The 21,294-nt window shown below is 48.6% G+C and overlaps 1 protein-coding gene across 1 annotated transcript in view; it reads right to left on the bottom strand.

The window, feature by feature from the left end:
- Nucleotides 1-1,908: 1,908 nt before the first annotated feature.
- Nucleotides 1,909-21,294, bottom strand: part of LOC144173204 (cytochrome P450 2F2-like) — a 19,941-nt gene continuing 555 nt past the window's right edge. The window contains exons 2-9 of the mRNA XM_077701710.1: nucleotides 18,962-19,191; nucleotides 13,980-14,101; nucleotides 13,478-13,578; nucleotides 12,481-12,788; nucleotides 11,024-11,139; nucleotides 5,871-6,129; nucleotides 3,959-4,149; nucleotides 1,909-2,119 (exon numbers count right to left, since the gene is read on the bottom strand). Coding sequence (XP_077557836.1) covers nucleotides 1,935-2,119; nucleotides 3,959-4,149; nucleotides 5,871-6,129; nucleotides 11,024-11,139; nucleotides 12,481-12,788; nucleotides 13,478-13,578; nucleotides 13,980-14,101; nucleotides 18,962-19,191 — 1,512 coding nt within the window. The 3' untranslated portion in view covers nucleotides 1,909-1,934. The remainder of the gene's footprint in view (nucleotides 2,120-3,958; nucleotides 4,150-5,870; nucleotides 6,130-11,023; nucleotides 11,140-12,480; nucleotides 12,789-13,477; nucleotides 13,579-13,979; nucleotides 14,102-18,961; nucleotides 19,192-21,294) is intronic.

Here is a 21,294-nt window from a genome sequence, read left to right as displayed (position 1 = left end):
AAAGATTTTAACACGAAAGTGTTTTATTCCCGGTTACACGAAGATTTCGCTGACGTCATATCCGTAATGGAAGTGACGCCAGTACAACGAAGCAAGTGGCCTGTAAAGGGTGCACCCCTGCACACAGGGTTTTCTTGCGGGGAAGCAACCTTTACACCTTAGGAAACAGCGCGAAAAACTTGGACAGAGAGAGGACAAACAGACACGAGCGCTGCCCTCTCGCTGTCCAAGTTTTTCGCGCTGTTTCCTAAGGTGTCATGTGTACCCAACTAGCCCAAAGTCAAGCTTTAAAGCAACCTTTAGTACTAAGGAGCACGCTATACTTAGGCTTGTTCGTTTTCTGGTTTTATATTTTAGCACGAAAGCGTTTAATGCCGCGATACCCCAAGATCTCACTGAAGTAATATCCGTCACGGAAATGACACCAGTACACCTTTGCCGAAGCGACCCGCCAGCAGGACGTCGCCCGCCAAGCATACCCACAAGACAGCCGCCGACCGCAAATCATGCTCAGCTGCAGATTTCACTGCACATTTCTCTTTCGTGTTTTGCTGATTCCTATGACAGAGGAATCAACCACAGTTTTTCTCTCTTTCCCGGTCTTGACGTTCTTCGACGGCCCGAATTACGTCACTGAGGCCATGTAGCTGCTGTTGGCCGGTTTTCCTTCAGCTGCAGCAATGAACGCTTTTCGATAGCAACTTTAAATATAAAGCCACAAAAACAAAGCAGAAACGGAAAGCGTATCTGGTGCGACAAGCAAATCACGCAGTGACGCTCCGTGCTAACGATAACTGTAGCTTTCGCAGTGCTTTCAGACGCGAAGGAAATAGTGATAGCGTTTATCGAAAGTGTTGAAGGGTCCCTTTGAGAAAAGTGGTGAGGTAGAAGCCGAGGTAGAGCCGCCTTGACTCCCCCCCTCCCCCATCACCGATGTGAGTAGCCGAACGAAGAGCGGTAGCGAGATCTTACTGGAGTATGTTTTTCACCAGCTGTATGTATAAAAAAAGGAGCAAACCCGCTCGCGGAGCGCTAAAGTAGCAGAAACCCATTGCGCCTCCTTTGTGCAACTTCCCATCAAGTAGCAACGTCACTGAGAGACGATGCGTGCCGTTTCCTACAGCATTTCATTCGGTTTTATTGCTGCGTGCGTGTGAAGGTACATTTACGGGTGTCTTGAATTTATTATCATTATCATTGTTTATTGTCAAGGAGGGCATACAGAAGCAAAATGGGGCCACCAAAGCCTACAGGTGGGCTTGTGCGGTGTAGCCTGGCAGCAACGGCCTTCACTTCTGTAAAAAACACTCATTGACAGTGGTAACTGAATAGGAAGGTAAAAAAAAAGACAAGCAAACAAAAAAAGAGAGAAAGAAAGAAGAAAAAAAAATAATGAGAAATAACGAAATATTAAACGGTGGAAAGAAAAAAAGGAAAGCAAACAACAACCGACGAACAGAAGAGACGAAGACGAACAAACAAAGATGCAATAATCAACATGGGCTTCAGCTACATGGGTGGCATTTTCCTTATCACAAGAAAACAATTAGAGAACAAAGAAATAGCTACCAATCACCGCATACACATACATACTTCAGCATATTTCTAATGCCAACCTAGCAACACGCAAGTGTTTCCGCGTTGTTGAAGAGAACAATTCGTCAGGCAATTCGTTGAAGATAGCAGGAACATAATATGGCCGCGCGTCCATTCCGTAATGGGTACGGACCCTTGGTGTCATATATCGAGGTATGTGCCGCACAGGTATAGATTTAACATTGGGAGTTCGGTAATTCGTACACCAGAAATATTTTAGCACGACTCCCCTCCCCGTCGCCTCAAAGAAAAAAGAAAGGACGGGGGAGGAGAGCAGACCGGGTTGATGCCGTGGAAAGTATCCCAGAGCGCTTAAAATCTTCCTTGGCGCCTTTTAATCAGGGCTGCTCGCGCACAAGAAATCTCAGTTTCGCCGTTAAGAGTTCCGGGGACGGTCCGCAGGGCGCAATATCGTAGACTCGCCCTGCTTCGTCGGGAAGGACGCGGAAGCGCTGCAGGAGCGTCGTCAGGTACAGGAACATCTCCACGATGGCCATCGCTTCTCCGGGGCAGTTTCTCCGCCCTGAGTGAAAAAGCGTGCAGATCCGGTATACGTTGACGCAGTGCCACACAAACACATCCGCACAGTCGGGAAGTAATCGGTAAAAGGGAAGGAATAAGCATTGTCAAGCCGTTGCAGGTCATCGTCAACCAGGGTGCAGACATCATAGAACACCTAGTGGCGACCGACCCAAGAGAAGTTGAGACAATCATCATCATCATCAGCAGCAGCAGAATCAGCCTATCTACGCCCACTGCAGGGCAAAGGCCTCTCCCATAGATCTCCATTATCCCGGTCCTGCGCTAACTGCGACGAATTCATCCCCGAAAACTTCTTGATATCATCTGCCCATCTAACTTTCTGCCGCCCCCTGCCACTCCTCCTTCCTTCTCTAGGAATCCGCTCTGTTACCCTTAATGACCAACGGTTATCTTGCCTTTGCATTACGTGCCATGCCCATACCCATTTCTTCTTCTTAATTCCTCTCTTAACCCACTCCGGTCTCTTGTCCCTTCATGTTACACCTATCGTCTTCCGTTCCATTGCTCGCTGAGTCGTCCTCAATTTAAATTGAACTCTCTTAGTCAGCCTCCAAGTTTCTGCCCCGTAGGTGAGTACCGGGAAGATGCAGCTGTCATACACTTTCTTCTTCAGGGACAATGGTAGGCTGTCATTAATTATCTGAGGTTCCTTGCCGTATGCACTCCACCCCATTCTTATCTTTCTAGTTATCTCTGCCTTGAGACAATAACTCCTGGTAATGCATGCAGTACACGCCGTTCGTGGTGTCTTGGGCTCATAAAAACTCTGACAAACAAGTCATTCAGCAGTATTTTCATCCACATGCATTAATCGCAATTACATGCAATGCTCGCTTTACTTGTTCAGATCAAAACAGCTTGACAAATCATTCGTAACTGGGATGAAGACGTATTAAAGGAGTCGAAATCTTCTGCAAGTTTACGGTAAAAAGAAATCGAGAGGCGACCACACGGCAAAGATGCAAATACAAACTCGGCTTAAGTTGTAATGAATGAAATTTGTAACGGATTGCAATTGATTGATTGATTGACTGAATTACTGAATGACTAATTCATTTATTGAATATAATAGAGCGGAATGATTTTTATGGTCTCCTTATCGAGGATTGGCTAGTCTTCCCCTGTGGGTATATGTGCTACTCAAAGGTATGTATGCATGTACACAACAGGACATGCCAAACGGGCCAATATTGATGTACACGAACCCCGCTTATTGTGCACGAATGCAGCGGTTCCGAAAGGTGTACTGTCGTGATAAATTGAAATACGAACAACGGAGCGCGTCGCTTTCAGTACATGCCGCGCATGCGCAGTGCGAACAAGTTACGAGTTTGGGTCCAACGTATGGAAAGACCGTTGTTCGGCGTGTGAGCGTCTTGTTTTGTCTTCTCACCGCGTTCGGCGCCCGCTGATGCAAGCGTTATCTAACTTTGTTGCTGCGATGAGTGAAGACGGCGCTCGCAGCTATATTCCTTTATTTTTTTTTAAATTTTGCGCTGAGGGCCCAACGGACGATGGAAATACGATGTCCTTTCCATATCAAGGTTGGTCACGAACTCTTGCAACTTGTTCGCACTGCACATACGCGGCCCTTCTACAGGATGCGCGGCATATAATGAAAGCCACGCGCTACGTTCGCATTTCAATTTATCACGATAGTACATGACGGTCTGGAAAATTCATCGCCAAATGGCTGCGTTCGTTGTGGCTGCAAGCAGCCCTAGGCGGTTGCAATCAAACCCACCGAGACCGAGATGAACAAGCAGACCGCAAATGGTTTGGCAGCCAGCAGTACTGCGTCGAAGAAAATGTTATTTACCAAAAGAGAAAGTGAGCAAGCGCTCGGGCTTCGTCGTCTGTGCTGTGCCATCTGCCTTCAAGAACCGCGAATGGTCGAAAGTCTCCGGATCCTTCCAGTCATCCTTGTTCATGTGGACTGCCCATACGTTTGGGAGCACCACCGTGCCTTTTTCCACGTGGTAGTCACCGATGGTGGTGTCTCGTGCAACGCTGAAAAAGAAAGCGACAGCTGAGAATGTGTTGCTCTTTTCTTATTGTGTACATTACTCGGTCACTTGCCAAGGCTTATTTATCGCCTGCATGTGCATTAGGTCAGTTTACTGCGTTTACTGATAATGAGGTCGCAGCCTGCTGGCCACGGTACTCTCTGTCGCCAGCGTAGTAACTATAATTATAACTATAATTAACTATATTTTTTTATAATTTGTAATCAGGGACGAACCCACAAACGAAAATATTCCTAGGCCGCCGCAGGTTACGCACAAGGAACGCTTAAGTGATTTTAGGGCAGTTGTCTCAAGAATGCTGATGAAAAGATTTTAACTCCTCAAATGCAGCAAAACGGCCACAAAAAATTTAGAGGAGCCGAAGACTCCTAGCCGGAGAAGGCACATGTTTACCAACGTCTGCGTCCCCTTTCCTTCATTTCATATCCTACTTTCCATCCGAGACAGTGGCGGATTTGTATACAGTAGACTAGAATGTCTAGGCGCCAGAATGCCGTCACTAATGCGGGAAACGAATAGAGGTTTTCTCCTCCTCCTCCTCCTCCTCCTCCTCCTCCTCAGACTTATTCCCGCTCCATATTTTAGTGAGGGGCATAGTGAAGGGCACATCGGAGATCAAAACCTCTGCCAATCAGCCAGTGTTAAAGGAGTACTGACACGAAATTTTCGTGTTACGTTTTTTTTCGCTGCTATGCGTGCCTACCAGCCCACTATTCACAGAATGACACATTAGACGGTCTATCTCAGCGTGAACATTCATTTACGGCGTCGTTTATTCGTATCAGTGTCGGTTTCGACAAAGCGAACGTTGAGCAGCCGCCATGACATGTCATGACGGCTTCTCGGCGCTCGGCACGTGATACCTCTTGCAGGTATCACTTGACGTCACTATTCTTGCCTTGCCGTACCGCTGCCCACATGACATCATCTGCTACTTGCCCCAAACTGCCGACTCGGGGCTCTCGTGACAAAGCCGACGCGCTGGCTGTGGTTGGCGCGCGCTGCTCCGGCGTGTGTACACGTCATAATTTTGGGACTGACGTCATGCTGCCCGTATGCGTGGGGACGGTAAAGACGGTAAAGACCTTGGCCGGTCTGGACGCGCGCGCGGCGTGTGTACACGTCATGGTTTTGGGTCTGACGTCATGCTGCCCGGGTGCGTGGGGACGGTGAAGACCTCGGCCGGTCTGGACGCGCGTGCGAGCGAGCACGCTCGCGCCCAGACTGGCCGACGTCTTCACCATCCCCACGCACCCGGGCACCATGACGTCAGACCCAAAACCATGACGTGTACACACGCCGGAGCAGCGCGCCAACCACAGCCAGCGCGTCGGCTTCGTCACGGGAGCCCCGACGTCGGCAGTTTGGGGCAAGTAGCAGATGATGTCATGCCAGCCCGCTCTGGGCTTTCTCGTGCGGGCGAAGATTAAAATGGATTTAAAATGTGTTACGCCGAACGGTTGCTGTTGAAACTTGCTGGGAGATATCTCCTGATAAAAAGGGAGCATTTTACATAATTATCTCTGCTTTGAAATTTCGTCTCAGTACTCCTTTAACCGTGTTAACAAGCATTATGTACGCCAGATAGCGCTGTCACGCTGACAGGAACACAACGCTGTCCTGCTTGCTTCCGGCTTTCTCTTGCTGCTGTAGTGTTTGACCCGTGTGTTTGACACTACCAAATAGGGAGCGTGTGTACTCAACCCGCGCGGTATGTTGAAGGGGGTGGCAATTTTCCAGCGGAACATCTCCCAGATGGTGGCCATGGTGAGCGGCATGTGCACGTGGTCCTCCCACGCGGGGGGTCGGTCGCGGCCCACCACGGTGTCGATCTCCCGGTGAAGCTGGGCCTGCAGGGTGTCCGCTCGGTTGGCCAGGTTGAGCAGGTGACAGTGCAGGTACACGGTGCCGGTGGTCGCGCCACCCATCATCAGGTCCACCAGGTTGCCGACCAGGCGGGAAACTGCAGAGTGTCGCAGGGAGGACTCGTTACACGGATTCACAGTAATTAGAGGAGGCTGTTCATAAAACAATATCATACTAATAATTACTGCTTCTAATCTGTACTAAGCTGGGCACTTTTTTCCAGGTGGGCCCGTAAGCAAAATTGAGAAAAAAACAGTGTTGCAGCTTAAAGGGGCACTGACACAAAAATTTTGCATCTTGTGTTTTTTTGTTGCGATAAGTAGCCAGTGACCTACTTATAACCTGTAGAAACCTCATTTGCTTCAGCGTGCGACGGTTGTTTAATTAGAGGCATTTTCAATGTGGCCAGTCGCAGTTTCGGTTTCAGTGAGTACCGCGAAACGATGGATTTTGTGGATTTTGTGTGAACAAAGCTGACCACGTGACTGTTGGAGGTATATCACAGGGCAGAGCCGCCGTAGCACTGTCGAATCCGCATCGACGGCAGTTTCTGCGAATGCCCCCACGAATGCCCCCACGTACTGATCTCGTGAGGCGCTTAATTAAAAAGCGACCGTGCATGTGACGCAGGCGCTGCGAGTGCAAATGCTACCGCGGCTAAAGAACGACGCGCGACGCTCGAGACGGTGGGTGGCAAGACGCGCGCTGGGAGCAGCCGGCCGGTCTGCCTACAGGTCCGCCTACAGATGTTTTCGGCTTAGCACTGCGGCGGATATTCGAGTGCCGCTCTCGTAAGCAGTGCAGATGACAATATTTAATGCAAACCGCCATCGCATCATTAACTTCTTTCTCATGTAAGCCACCATGGTCGGGACTTGGGGACAATTTCGTGCAGCGGTAACAAGCTATCACTCGAGCTACCTGCGCCGGCCTGGGCCAGTTCGCGGCCGTGGCCGCCGCCTGCACATCGACCGTGCGGCTAGCTCAGTGGGCTTTTCGTGCCTCTGGCGCGTTTTCGCGTCCAATGGTAATAAACAGTAATAGAAACAGAGTGCCTGGAATCGCTGTAGAACTTTCGTCGCGGCCGGCTGCCCGATTAGCTGACGAAATCACGGCGCCTCCGCCACCAACGATCGGGTCGTTCGTTCTCGAGAGCAGAAGCTCCGTCCTCCGGCCCTCCGATTGGAGCGGCGAGCCGGGCGAGCCGGCGAAAAACGCCGGCAGTGCGGAAGCGGCAAACACAAACTCGTGACGTGTTTGATTTACACAATAACCTCGGGATGTCGATTGCGCGTGGTCCTCTGCTTGCTGCTCGGTTGCGTTTCGCACACTTTAAAATTGATTTTAAATATGTTCTAGGCTGTATTCGCCACTGATATTTTGCAGATGATGTATATGTGTTTCCACCAATCTATCTCCGAAGTTATCTCGCCTTCAAAATTTTGTGTCAGTGCCCCTTTAAGGGCTGCAAATTTCTTGAAACATTGATCCGCAGTAGAGCGCCTTTGAAGGCTTGTGAAGCCTTCCGAGGAAAATTACTGTTTGAAGAAGCGCATACCCCTGTGCCCGAGGGATCGCATTATGGTGGCCAACATACATCCGCGCAACATACATCCCGTATACCACAAGGGACGGAGAGAGGCCAGGGTAAGGGCGCTCAAAAAAGCCTACGGCAGCGACAGTGGAACACGGTACATTGACGCCGCAAAGTACTCAAGCAGGGGCAACCGAGAACACGCGATGTGCGTGATTGACAGCAAGGGAAAAGAGCCATGCTCCGCAACAATAAGAACGGACGACAGCGACACATCTGAAGAGGCAGCGATTGCCCTCGCCGCTTCAACGATTGCTCAAGCTCAAAATCAAATTATCATAATAATGAAATCGCAAGCGGCCAGCAGAAATTACCAGAAGGGCCGTATTTCCGCAGTGGCGCTCAAAATACTCCCGAAAATGTACGACCAAAAAGAAGAGGATCAACCGGACATTTATATCGTGTGCACACCTGGGCACGAGCTTTTGGAGGTAACATGGTGACTGATGCCGCCGCCCGAGGCCATTCCCACTGGTCAACGACTACGACCCTCACCACCATGGCAGAAGATCAAGGTCCACCCCTGTCGCTGTTCCCACCTATTCCACGACGCAGTAGGGAAATCTTGGAACACTGCAGATTAGCACGAAGAAAATACCCATCTCCTCATCCGGAACTCACCAAGGACGAAGCGATGCACCTAAGAAGACTTCAAACGAACTCTTTCCATCACGCCTTGCAACTGTATATGTATATGATTCACCCCAGTCTCTACAGTTATGACTGTGAATTCTGCGGGACGCCCAACGCTCTCTACCATGCACATGGTATGGGAGCGCAGGGGCGTCAAGAAACTTCCCAAGTCCTGGCGCCGTCTACGGAACAGTGGGAGGTCCTGCTGTGCAGCGAGGTCCTGGAAAACTAGCGCGGCCCGGTGACACCCGGGCCAGACAAGCAGCTGAAGGTCATTTTATCCCGGACTAGGGACACAACCCACCCTGGTTGATCGACGTCAGAGCATCGAAGGTCATCTATCGCTCCATATTTTTTGTGCAATAAACGTTTATTTCTCTCTCTCTCTCGCTCTCTAACGGGGTTTTGATGCCAGTTGGTGAAGGAAACGACGCTTTAATCACCGCATGGTATAGCTATAGCTGCAAGCGGTCTGTATACTTTTGGTGATGGCCATTCTCAAAGTCCCTGCAAAACTTTTTCAACTTTTTCGACATCTGCCACGCATTTAGAACCTGCTCAATAGGCGTGCCCAGTCCTCAGATTAGGTGGGAGCAAATATTGAGATCCAAACATTATTACTCTACGCACATCACTGAGAGATTTCCCTCATTCCCGCGTTATTTTAACTCCGGACCTACTTTGTACGCTTAGGTGACGTCACACGCAATATCGTCCCCATTGGTAAGTTTCCTTTCAGTAACAGCTATAAAAACACACGAAAACCACTATATAACGAGTATCGCAGCAAAAAGAAAACATACAAAAATGGTTCCTGGTGCGTCGAGCAAAACACAATATTCCATTCTATGCGAGCGATAATTAAAGGTTTCACGGTTCTTTCTTGTATAGCGTTCAGGTCAGCCTCAAAACAACACAGCTACTTCATAACTTCATGTGTGGCTAAATATGCATCTTGAGTATTCCACGATAATATATGCCGGAGATCCGTTATTTCCTATGCCAAAAAATTTGGCTCCACTTCACGCTGTGAAGGTGGTTCGACTGCGAAGTTGTAAACGACACCCAGAACGATTACCTATGCGACGTCAATTGAATTCACACACGCGGCTCTACAAAGAGTAAAACCAGATACTCTGGCAGCCGTTACCTGGGCTTCGCGGCGGAGGGGTCCACGTAACCGAACGCCCGAACGCGACGGCAGAAAGAAAACGGAGAGGAGCGCCCGGCGACGGGTGAGGAGCAGGAGGGAGGGACGCGCGGCTATGTTCGTCAGCTTTCTCACTTTCTCTCCGCCCCCCCCCCCCTTCACTCATGTTTCAAGCGTCATAGCCGAGGAGCGCTATCACCACCCTCGCCCTCCCCATACGCTGTTCCGTTCGCCGCTAATCCAAACCACGTGAAAGCCGTTATCATACGTTATGCAGTTTTTACTTCACACGAGGGCTTTGAATGAGCGCAGTTGGTATAGACCGGCCGCTGTGATAGTTGAGTACACCGTCTGTCTCCCCGTCTCCTCGTGTGGGCGTAGCTTTGTCGGTAAGACGACGATCTGTCGCTCCGTTTCTCTATTCGGGACCAGGTTCGATTCCTGGCGGTTCCAGTAATTCCTTTCATTTAGCCTGGCGTTTTCTGCTGACGCGAACACGAAAATTTCCTTTGCTGGTAGACGTGTACTGCTTCTCAGTAAAAGATGTGGTGGGGGCACACATGCCTGAAGGCCAACCTTCAGGGCTGAACAGAAAAAGTGAGTACATTCTAATATCTGCGTATCCGTGAATAATTTGCATGCACTTTAGTGAATGTTACTGCGTATGGGCAACAAAACCGCACCAATGGCAAATATGTTGCAATGTGAAAGGCCGGCATACTGCACTTGCGTTTCTTTCTGATTACTACTTACGACTACATAACAGCAACAAAAAAAAAAAAAAAAAACCAGGGGCTTTAAGCGCAAAAGCTGCGTCTGTGCTATGAAGCGCGTCATTGTGGAGAACAACGGATTATTTATGACCACCTGGGGATCTTTAACGTGCACCGGAATCTGCACACCCGGGTGTTTTCGTTTTTCGCCTCCATAGGAAAAACGACTCCCGCGGCGAGATCGAAGCCGCATCCTGGCGATCAGCAGCACTACGCCTTAGCCACTGAGCCACCCCGTCTGCTCAGGAAAGACAAGAACGAGTGCTGTAAGCTGCAAGAAATCAGCCTACCTTCACTGGCTTGACGTGGCAAACGCTGATGCTAACAGCAAAGCTGCCTGGCGTTCTCTGATCGCAAGGCTAAGCTTCATTGAGCTTCTCAAAGCCAGCAGATCGATTTGCCCAACCTAAGAGTGGCTGAGCGGTTGTCTGTTCGCTTGTGCATGGCTTTGGTATCCCTCACACGGGCTTCTGGATTCGCCCGGCGACGCTGTGCTCCCGAAGGGTGGCGTATCCTTCCGGAGAGCGCGCGACTTTACCCAGTTTCCGAACCTTCAAGAAACGACCGCCAAGCGCACTCGCCTCCTCCTAACCACTGGCTGGAAGTGCGCTGTCCATTAGGCCTACTCCTCTCTACCCCACCTTGGCTCTGCCCACTATCGCTTGGTGCCCGCTCCTCTCTCCCCAATACGCTGCACGTGTGCTGGACTCTTGCTCTTCTTCTTGCTAGCTTATGCCCTCTCTACATCGCTGCTCCCGCATTACCACGCCTGGTCCCTTGAAAGTCTTGACCAAGAACAGCTTTCAAAAGCATTCAAGTATGATTTTCCGGAGTAGATCACCTGAAAAGTATTGGCTTCCATCTTTCTCTGCTTCACGGATCTTCTCCGTGTAGATGTCGATGTAACTCTCCCGACGTTCGCCGTTTCGTGTGGCCTCGTTCACGTCCACCAAATGCCTTAAAAGCAATAAACCAAACCATCGGAAAGCAGTTATAATTTGCAAAAAAAAAAAGAAAAAGAAAAACAACAGCAGCGAAACAAGAGAGATAAAATCGCCCTTAGCTCGTTCTGTACGTTGAATTTTTCCGTGCTTGTCCCTTGTAATTTGAAAGCGCCCTACCTTCGAGTATGTACGGATACCAACTAGCCCAATGTCAGCCTTGCTGAACTTAATTTCCGAGTACTATCCCTCGCAGGAACAACATGGTTTAACTGGTTGATAGAGCGGTAGCACCCAGTATGGCGCACGGCTACCTGTGAGAAGGCTCCACTCTTACAAGGCTCTGCTAAATAAGGAACCTCTACTCTCTCTCTCTCTCTCTCTCTCTCTCTCTCTCTCCGTAATTTTTATTCTCCTTTTTGACGGGAGTAATCATTCACACAGTGCAAGAATGCAGTAGCGGATCAGGGAAGCGGGGATGACGGAGGGGAACCTTCAGCTAGATGTCTAACAAAAATCACACGATGAAGCAGGCTGATTAAGTGGAAATTGCCTGGAAAAATTTCCTTTCTGCGGAACGAAAAAAAAAGGTGTTTGCATATGTGCTTTCTTCACTGCGGATGACGCCGAATGTACTGTTTCTAGCCAAAATTTGTCCGCCCGTATACGTCCGTCAAGCCGTATACATACGTAAGTGCGTATACACGCGTACGGAAGCATTGATTTACGCATTTCCCAAAGTCCCTCCGCCACAGTTTCATCCTGCTACACATACTCTCCGGGTAAGGCTCAGCAGCCAAGAATGAAAAGCGCTGAACGCAGCACAATTCAGAACATGTGATACGCTTGCCGAACCAGACCAACAAAATCTTATTGTCGCGAAACGGTGGCGCTTGCGCGTTTATACACAGCTGTTTAGACAACACCAGTCTGGTTTATTCTTTTGAACGCTTGCATATATATATGTTTGCTTAATTTTGATGTATTTGTGTTAGCCCCGATTTTGGCGCATTGTTTGTCTGCTTGGCAATGTAATGTGTTCGTTCTATCGTTGTGCTTGTACGTGTTCTACGACGCTTAAAGAAAAGTCGCACACGCAGGTAGGCACCGTCCATTACTTCACAACAGCTAAACGCCTCTCTATATACAGCGACGCACATTCACACTGTAGGAAGGTGTTAGCAAAGGTGGTCATCGAGCCCCTCTCCGGTATCCGTCACTGCTGCATTAGATGCAGAAAGCGCCTAGAAGCTCCGGGTGCGTGTTCAAGGGCATCGTAAGGAGACACCCGCGGTTCGCCGTCGTTCTACAGAACGTTTCTAGGGTACGACCGTAGTATAGTGGTCGTGCCCCGCACCTGACAGCTGCGTTGAGGCCGGTGACCAGGCGGTGCCGCTTGGCGCTGGTCGACGAGGGCATCAGCCGGTCGAGCAGAGCCCTCCTCAGCCAGGCGGCGCGGTGCTCGACGGGCGCCGTGGTCGACTCGAGCTTGAAGCCCGCCAGGGCCTCGTCCAGGGGCCGCCGGCGAGGGTCGTCCAGGTCGTAGCGGTAGCCCAGCAGGAAGCGGCACACCGCGTTCACGAGGCTCCGGTGCAGGTACTCGCGGCAAGCGAACGCGCGCCCTTCCCGAGCGGCCAGGGCGTCCGCCAGCAGCCGGGCTTCCTCCTGGTGATGAATACTTAACTAAGTTGATGAGACTTTGGAAGTTAGAGGTGAGGCTGCGATTGTCTGACCGCCTTTGGTCACCTGGTGCAATGGCACATGTGCGTGACAGCTGCCTTCAAACACGTGTCCTTGACGCCGGCCTGACTATTAGAACTTTTCATCGCGAAATGGAGGACCCGGGGTAACCGGTAGGGTGGATGAGGGATTAGGAAACGGCGGATGCGGATAAACACAGGGAAGAAAGTATAGGCTGCTTGGTGGGAGCGAGTTTTTTATGGGCACGCTAATTTTAATTAGTATACCTTTTGTTTCCCGGAGGATGCGAAGACTGGTATTTTTTAGCGTTCTTTTGTCTTGTTTAAGACCGTATGGTTGTTGTCCCAGTTTTGAGGGCATCCGATTATGGCCCCCTGAAGGCACAGGCGGATGGAGAGTGAATCGCCAGTGGGCAGGCGGTCAGTGAAGCAGGCACGCCGAGGGGGCTGACACGCACTGTGGGCTTTGTAGTCGCCCCACTTAATTCGCCATTGGGAGGAAGGCGGGATTGAACGTTGGCGTCGAATGCTACCTTGTATTGCTATGAGAAGTTCTGTGACATTTCTTTTTTATACAGACGCAGGTACGAAACTCTACCTCTACTTTATTAACCAGCTGACAGCAAGTCTGCCGCGCAACGGTGAGAGGTGTACCTGGATTTGTCGGCGCATGCCGTCGCTCCCGACCTTGGCCAGCGCTCGCGCCGAAAGGTCGCGATTGGCCTTCCATTCTTCACCGTTGAAGACAGCAAAACCTGTCAAGTGGGACACAGATTAGCACACCGGCCTCGTCCTTGTACAATCACTAAAGCCTTACAGGTTCCTCGAATAGGGAGCTTCGTTTATTCGGTAACTTGAGTATTTGATTTTTATTTCTTGGCAAAACCAAGGGGAGGCTGAGACTAAAGGTGGACGTGGCCTGACAGGGGCCACAGCCACCCGATTTACCTTCACCTGTATCCTCGTACCTTCAACTTCACTTGTAGCATCGTGCAAGAATAGCTGTTGTCGACAAGAAAGTTCTTCCCCATCACAAAACACTTGTTGGAGATTGGGCCGTGCGGTGTGAGAGCAAAGTCAGCTCACAGTGTGACGCAACGTTAAAGATAGTTCACGACGTGCCCGTGAATTTTTCTTATACGCTTTTCTTTATTACCTTTCTCTCTGCGTGACAGTCCCCAGGTTAGAGGCCGATACTGGAGCTCTGGCCTGCAGAAGAATTCCTTGATCTGCTCGAAGTCGCTCAGTATCACCACGCGCACGGAGCCGACCTTGGCGCTTGAAAAAAGGGCACCGGAAAGAAAAAGAGAGCTCAGAGAAGCACATGAAATACTGAATATACAACAGCTACACATGTACAACCTTGCATTATATTTACACAAAGAAATGCGCGCAAATCGTAATGAATTTAAGCAAACATATCTCTCAGTGAATGATAGTTTTCAATTCAGAAAAATAAACTGCAGGTTACCCCGTATTAAAACGAACTATGGCTACAAGACCATGCGTTATCTCGTTCCTAAATTCGTAAGCGACAATGCAGATATAGCTGAGATTATCGAGACATGTTCTCCAAATTCTTTTAGGCGAATATTACGAAAATGCTGTTTTGCAAAACCAGTATTTTGACTTAGTATTTTATAATAAAATGTAGCTATTGGCGTCCTGTGTTGTATATGTACCTTTCCTTTTTGAATAAATAATTTCCTCTGAATTTGCGTGCTTTGTAAGTTCTATATATATGTCGTTGCGTGATGATATGTTGTGCCATGCTCACACTGTTACGCAAAGTGATGCGAGTGCTTGAAAATTTGTTGTTTTTTGTTTGCTCTGTTACCAGTTGTACTGAATTTTTCTTTTCGCGTCCTGAAACTTCGTGCTGCTGCTGATGTCTGCTCAGGGAACGGGGACCCAGTCAGGTACTTATGTGTACCTTTTGTCCCGGTACCCCTAGTCTTTCTTTGTGAAACTAAAGAGTTGCACTAAAGAAAAAAAAAGAGTCATGACATGGCGGCGAAGCTTTCTCTGCAAACTTGCCCTGCCTTCACCCAGGGGGAGAGACATGGATGGAGAGAGAGAGAGAGAGAGAGAGAGAGAGAGAGAGAGAGAGAGAGAGAGAGAGAGAGAGAGAGAGTGAGTGAGAGAGAGAGTGAGAGAGAGAGTGAGAGAGAGAGAGTGAGTGAGCTAGTAAGGGGAAGCAGGCGGTAACTGCCTCTCTTCTCCCCCGCCCACTTGCAATACATGCAATAGAAGCGGCGCAATGAACAAACAAAAGTGGCCCGATGCCCCGCCCCCATCTCGCCGCGCGATGCCGGAAGACCGAAGAGCGCAGGCGAAAACCGGCTGAAAAACGTCATACCTGGACTTCCGGCCGGATCGGCCGCCTCGGCTATGCTCTTTTCGCCGTGTTTCCTTGTGAATGATACTTGTTGTTGTTGTGGTTGATAGCACTCGTGTGTACAATTTTCGTGTTCAAAAAGTATGCACGAACGCCAAACAAGGCATACGTTATCATGCCGTATTCCTAAGAAAAATAATGCCACGCCGGGATGCTTGATAACATACGGAAGCGACAGCCGAGGTGGCTGTGCTTGATGACAGAGAATATACTACACTACGTTAAATACTTTGTAAACCGCTCCAATGCGGTGTTTTTTTTTTTTTTTTTTGGATGCGACGGACGTGAATGTTCACATTAGATCCTAGATTTAGGAAGGATGGGGAATACTGCTGTACTTTGGCCGGGGATGTTTCATTCCATTCCAGAAACCAAGTCACATTTGTTCAGGAAATACTTGTTTCGTTAAACGCGTCGGTTTTCTTTCCCTATGGGCTCAGGACAGTGTTCAAAAAAACAATTTTTTGGCGAAACTAAAACAAGGGGCCAATCCTGATAGAAGTTCTCTCCCGGCTAAGAGGTAAACAGTATTCCTACAAAGTAAAAGAACCAAGACAACCAGATTACTTATTTTGCAAGTATACATGTCACGATAAGGTGATGTTTGTCTGGCATTAAAAAAAAAACACCACACCGAACCACCACCGTGCCATAATTTGTGTTGACTGCGGGGGCCAAATTTTTTGCCCAAGATTCCGTGTGGCTGCATATTATAACCTGGCAAGCACTTGTTGTCACTGAACCTCAAGTGTGCTCCAGTGATAGTCGGTGATATATATAATGATGATACTAAAAAAAATTAGTAGCGAAGAGTAAATATACGGCCTCTGTCCGACTAGCGCGGTAAATACTTAAATCTAGAAATGGTGAAACAGGCCAACGATTCATTATCACAAACGTTTGGTGATTGTTAACTAAAGTAACGTAACTACAACGTAACTGCCTTGTCCGACTGGTCTGTTAATTATAACGAGGTGGCCGTAATATTGTAGCAGAATGCGCAACGCATAAACGAAAATCAAGCCCTACTACAGCCAATAATGCTGAGCAGGCACTAGTATGCTGCAGTGTTTTCAGAATAAATGCATGTGAAGCAGTAAGACGCCACTCATCGAAGAGCAGCTAGCAATCGCGGAGGCGCCGTAGCGCCGCTGCCGAAATGGCGCGCGCGTGTGGGTCTGTGTACGGGGATGAGTAACGGGGCTGGGGTGGGCGACAACGAACAAAGGAAATGCGGAAGCAGAGTCTGCTTGTTGGTTTATGCGTGTACCGGCAAGATGTGTCTCGCAAATACGTTTACAGCGCATGAACGCTATTTTTTCGCGCCGTGCACGTACGTGCTTTTCGCTGGTAGATTGTTTATAAAACGCCCATTAATCTTCGGCATAAATGGTTTTGTGTATAATAAGAAACAGTTAAGGCAGTACCTAATATTAGCATAAGGTATAAAATCCCCCTATGCTGGTTGCCTAATTCAAAAATATTTTGATGGAACCCACTAGTCGACGTCACAGTCACTGCTTTGGTGTTCTCTGTCGTGTAAAGCAAATTTAAGCTTCAAGATAATTGAACCAACAGCACGGGAAATTATAAAACAAACTTCCAGTCATGTGCGCAAATTAAACTGCAAGCTAAATTGCCGAAAAGGCAACCGTGCGATCGTTCGCAATGCTTCCGACAACCCGCGCGGCCGAAGGGTGTCCTCCTTTGACGTCATGACGGGCGCAACCAATCAGGGGCGTCAAAAGACGAAAAGCGCGCGTCTTTCAAACGGGGCCGCGCTTTTTGCAAGATAAATGCCACTTGGACTCATGTACGATAAATTTCAGTGTGATATTCGGAATCAGCGCGCAAGAAACTATATAACTGTTAATCTAACTCAAATTTTTTGGAAAGCGCTTCAGCTTCCCTTTAAGTTGAACCCTCTTAGTGAGCCTCCAAGTTTCTGCCCCGTAGGTGAGTACCGGTAAGATGCAGCTGTCATACACTTTCTTCTTCAGCGACAATGGTAGGCTGCTATTCATTATCTGAGAATGTCTGCCATATGCACCCCACCCCATTCTGATCCTTCTAATTATCTCTGCCTCATGGTTGGGATCTGGGGTCACCACTTGGCCTAAGTATATATATTCGCTTACCACTTCCACTGCCTCGCCATCTATCTCAAACTGCTGTGCTGTCCCGAGGTTATTGATCATTACTTTAGTTTTCTGCATATTAATTTTCAGGCCTACGGTTCTACTCTGTTCGCCCAGTGCGGAAAGCATGCTTTGCAATTCGTCCCCCGAGTTACTTAGCAATGCAACGTCATCAGCAAATCTGAGGTTACTGAGGTATTCTCCATTAACCCTTACCCCCACCTGTTCCCAATCCAACGTTCTGAATACTTCTTGTAAGCATGCTGTGAATAGCATTGGAGAGATTGTGTCTCCTTGTCTGACACCCTTCCTTATAGGTATTTTACTGCTATCCCTATGGAGGATGATGGTAGCTGTAGACCCATTATAGATATCCTCTAGTATTCTTACATAATGTTCATCTACCCCCTGGTTCCGTAATGCCTGAATGACTGCTAGGGTTTCGACCGAGTCAAATGCTTTCTCATAATCTATGAAGGCTATATATAGGGGTTCAGTATACTCAGCGCACTTCTCTATCACCTGATTGATCGTGTGAATATGGTCCATTGTTGAATAACCTTTACGGAACCCTGCTTGTTCTTTAGGTTGACTGAAATCTAAGGTTGCAGAGATTCGGTTAGCGATTACCTTGGTAAATACCTTGTAGACGACTGACAGTAAGCTGATCGGCCTGTAATTTTTCAAGTCCTTCATGTCGCCTTTCTTATGGATTAGGATGATGATCGCGTTCTTCCAAGATTCCGGTACCATTGCGGTCATTACGCATTGCGTATACAGGTTTGCCAGTTTTTCAAGTACAATTTCTCCACCATCCTTCAAGAGGTCTGCTGTTATCTGATCCTCACCAGGTGCTTTGCCCCCTTTCATGTCTTTCAAAGCCTTCCTTACTTCTTCGGTCGTTACTGGTGGGATGTCTATCTCCTCTGAGCTACTGTCTCGTTCGGCATTATCCTGTATGTCCCGGCTGCTGTACAGATCCCTATAGAACTCCTCGGCCACTGTGACTATTTTATCCCTATTTGTGATGACATTGCCTTGCTTATCCTTAAGTGCCAAATGACAAAGTAAAGGTAACGTAACATCAGGTATGACGCCGCGCGACAGCAGACGACAACTTCAATTGCAGTGTGGCCACAACTGCGGCCACTGAAGCGGCTAATGCCTACAGCCCCTCACCCCTCCACGCGTTCCCCAGTTTCGTGTACAAGCATAAAGTGGGTTAACGCACCGCAGCAGTTCACCATGCCCAGCAGTTGCAAAGCGCTTCGCATCGTGCACAGAGCAGGCGTGCACGATGTATGTGCAGTCCAAACTGTAGTTGGTCTCCACCTATACGGAGACAGAACTCCCCGGCTATTCTCTCCCGCGGAAGGGGTACAACCGCCGCTCAACTTTGTTTAGCGCAGAGAGAGTTAGCGAGTTGTTTTACTACGCTTTCCCTGCGGAGTAAACAGGGCATCGAACACCGCGCATGTTGTGGGCAGAGTCAAAGGGCGCCGGCAGGAATAATAGAGCAGCTGTTGGAATCTCCGAGTATACGGTCCACATTTTGAAGAGCCTAGAGTAAAGTGCCGGATAACCGGCGTCTGCATCTCTCACCCCACGATGGAGCCGTACTGCTTGGCCCACTCCGTGGTTTGTTTGTAGTGGAAGCGCACGTTGGAAAGGCCGAGGAGCCCCACGAGCGACCAGCGAAGGCCAGGACCCGGTGGATCCTTGGGGCTGTGTACTTCGTTGAAGAGACGCCGGAGCCAAACGGAAGCAAGCACCACTACTAGTGACGCTAGAATCGTTGCCTGTAGGTTCAGCGTAAATGCGGGTAGCAGACCCTGCAGGAAAACGGTTGATTCGTTCAAACTCATATGGGGGTCTTCGCGCCGAAGTGGAATGCTGGGGTGAATAATTAGAGTAGCTGGGGTTCTCAACGGACGTGAAAACCTCGTACACGCTTTCAGTCCGAAAGCTACGTCTGCCGGTTTCGCGGTGAATTCGTGAAGCCTCTTTTATGATGCCTCCCGTGTTTTCAGTTTGTACTTTGCTTGAGTAAACATTTATGCGCAGCAGAGATGGCCCCACGTTAGGCCTAACACTACGTTTGATGGTCACATGTCGTCAGACAGCTCCACGTACGATTGAGTATGACGTTGCCCGGCCCGTCCTACGGCTAAACTTGAAGGTTACCGAATGCGTAACCTGTTAACAGTGCATTAGGTCGCGCTTTCAAGTCTAACGACGTCAAACGGTACCCATTGTAAACGGTACCGTTTGCACTTATTGAAAGTCAAGTTTCGGGTACCGGTTGACATCGCACAAACCGAAAAAGCGAAACTTTAGGCTTAAAGAGAAAAACAGTGCTAAAGACAGGACAGAGGCAAGACTAGACGCATGCAGCGCTGCGTGTGTGTATAGTCCAGGGGTTTCCCCAGGAGTCGGATCGTGAGGGGGTGTTGATGGCTTTTGGAGGGGGGTAGGAGATGGGTGAGGCGAGCAGCTAGTTAGAATACACAAACTGTTCCTTTTTTGGCCCACTAGTTACATAATAGACGTCACTATATTAGACGTCTAATAGGTCGTCTCCGTGACGTATGTGTTTTATTTTAATATCTTTACAAAATTTGCCTTCCGTTTAATCGCTAGTTTCCATTGTTGATTAGCGTTGTATGTATTTAGAAACGTTCTTCATTTATATTTTCGTGCCTCGAAGCGCATCCCTTCATTTTCCTTTTCACCTGACGTCTACTGCAGCTAAAACTTCCTATGACGCGTCATATTTTCAGAGAAATCTGTACCTGGTTGGAAGTAAGGCCCCTTGGATTAAAGTAGACAGGTGCGCATTTTCTCTTTGTCTTGCTTTGGATGGTAGCATAAAGATTCACTCCTACTTTCATTGGAGCTTGACCAAACCGTCCAGATGTTTAATACAAGAATTGACATGAGTAAGATCTAGAGATTCAAGGGGGGGGGGGGGGGGGGGGGTCCAGAAAACACCCCCTAGGGGATGTGTAGGGAAATCACTGGTCTAGTCTTCCCTCTGCCCTGTATTTAGCGCCCTTTTTCTCTTTAAGCATTATGTTCCAACTGGCCCGCGTTACCCCCCATTTACAGTTTGAAGCTTTAGGCTTAAGCCAGCACTTATCCGACAGTTGCGGCTGTTATTCTAGCAAAGATGTACACACCGACCCAGCAGCACGAACCCGCATAGGATATCATACAACACCTCATAAGTTTAGTGCATGCCGGGCATGTACAAAGCAATCAATGGGTGAATGAAACAACCACTTGGCGTGCAAACACTAGGAGTGTCGAACAGAAGAAGTCTCTGCGCGTATTATGATAGAATGTATTATATATACGCACCATAAAGCTAACCCAACGGTTTACAGAACTACAGAGCAGCACATGCGCGCTGTGAGATATTCAAAACGTTTTGTGAGCAGGAATGCATGCTTCTTTCGCACGATATTCCGTGGTTGGCAGAGCCAAACCGTAAATCCATTTTTGCTTACCGCTGTGCGCGCTATTCAGAGTCAGAATCCCAAGTATAATTATAGTCTACATAACTTTTGTTACATGGTCAGAGTATGCAGAAGGAGATTGCAAAGTCAAAGACTGCATCAAGTCAGGAGAAAGGTCGCTATTGCCAGCATGAAAAAGCATGATACTGAGGCTGCATTTCACAATATTTGCAACAGAAATTATTCTTTAACTTTCTGGAAGTGACTTATCGTTCGTATGAAATCAACCGCATGGGGCAATTCAAATCAATTGATGTTGTACGGTTTTTGTATCTGGCTCGGGTTCCTGTAGGAAATTGGGTGCCACAGAAGATTTCATCGTCCCTAAAAGCTTCTGATGTCCTCTGCCGAAAACAAGCAAAACTTTTCACTAGCTACGTTGCTCAATAGTAACAGGTGGGTTATCGTGTCACATAT

The sequence above is a fragment of the Haemaphysalis longicornis genome, unplaced genomic scaffold (assembly GCF_048455015.1).
Source record: "Haemaphysalis longicornis isolate Haplotype H1 unplaced genomic scaffold, Haemaphysalis longicornis Haplotype H1 scaffold_3, whole genome shotgun sequence".
Lineage (NCBI taxonomy): Eukaryota > Metazoa > Arthropoda > Arachnida > Ixodida > Ixodidae > Haemaphysalis > Haemaphysalis longicornis.
The sequence above is the reverse complement of the archived record's forward strand: the minus strand, read 5'-3'. Positions and strand labels throughout refer to the sequence as shown.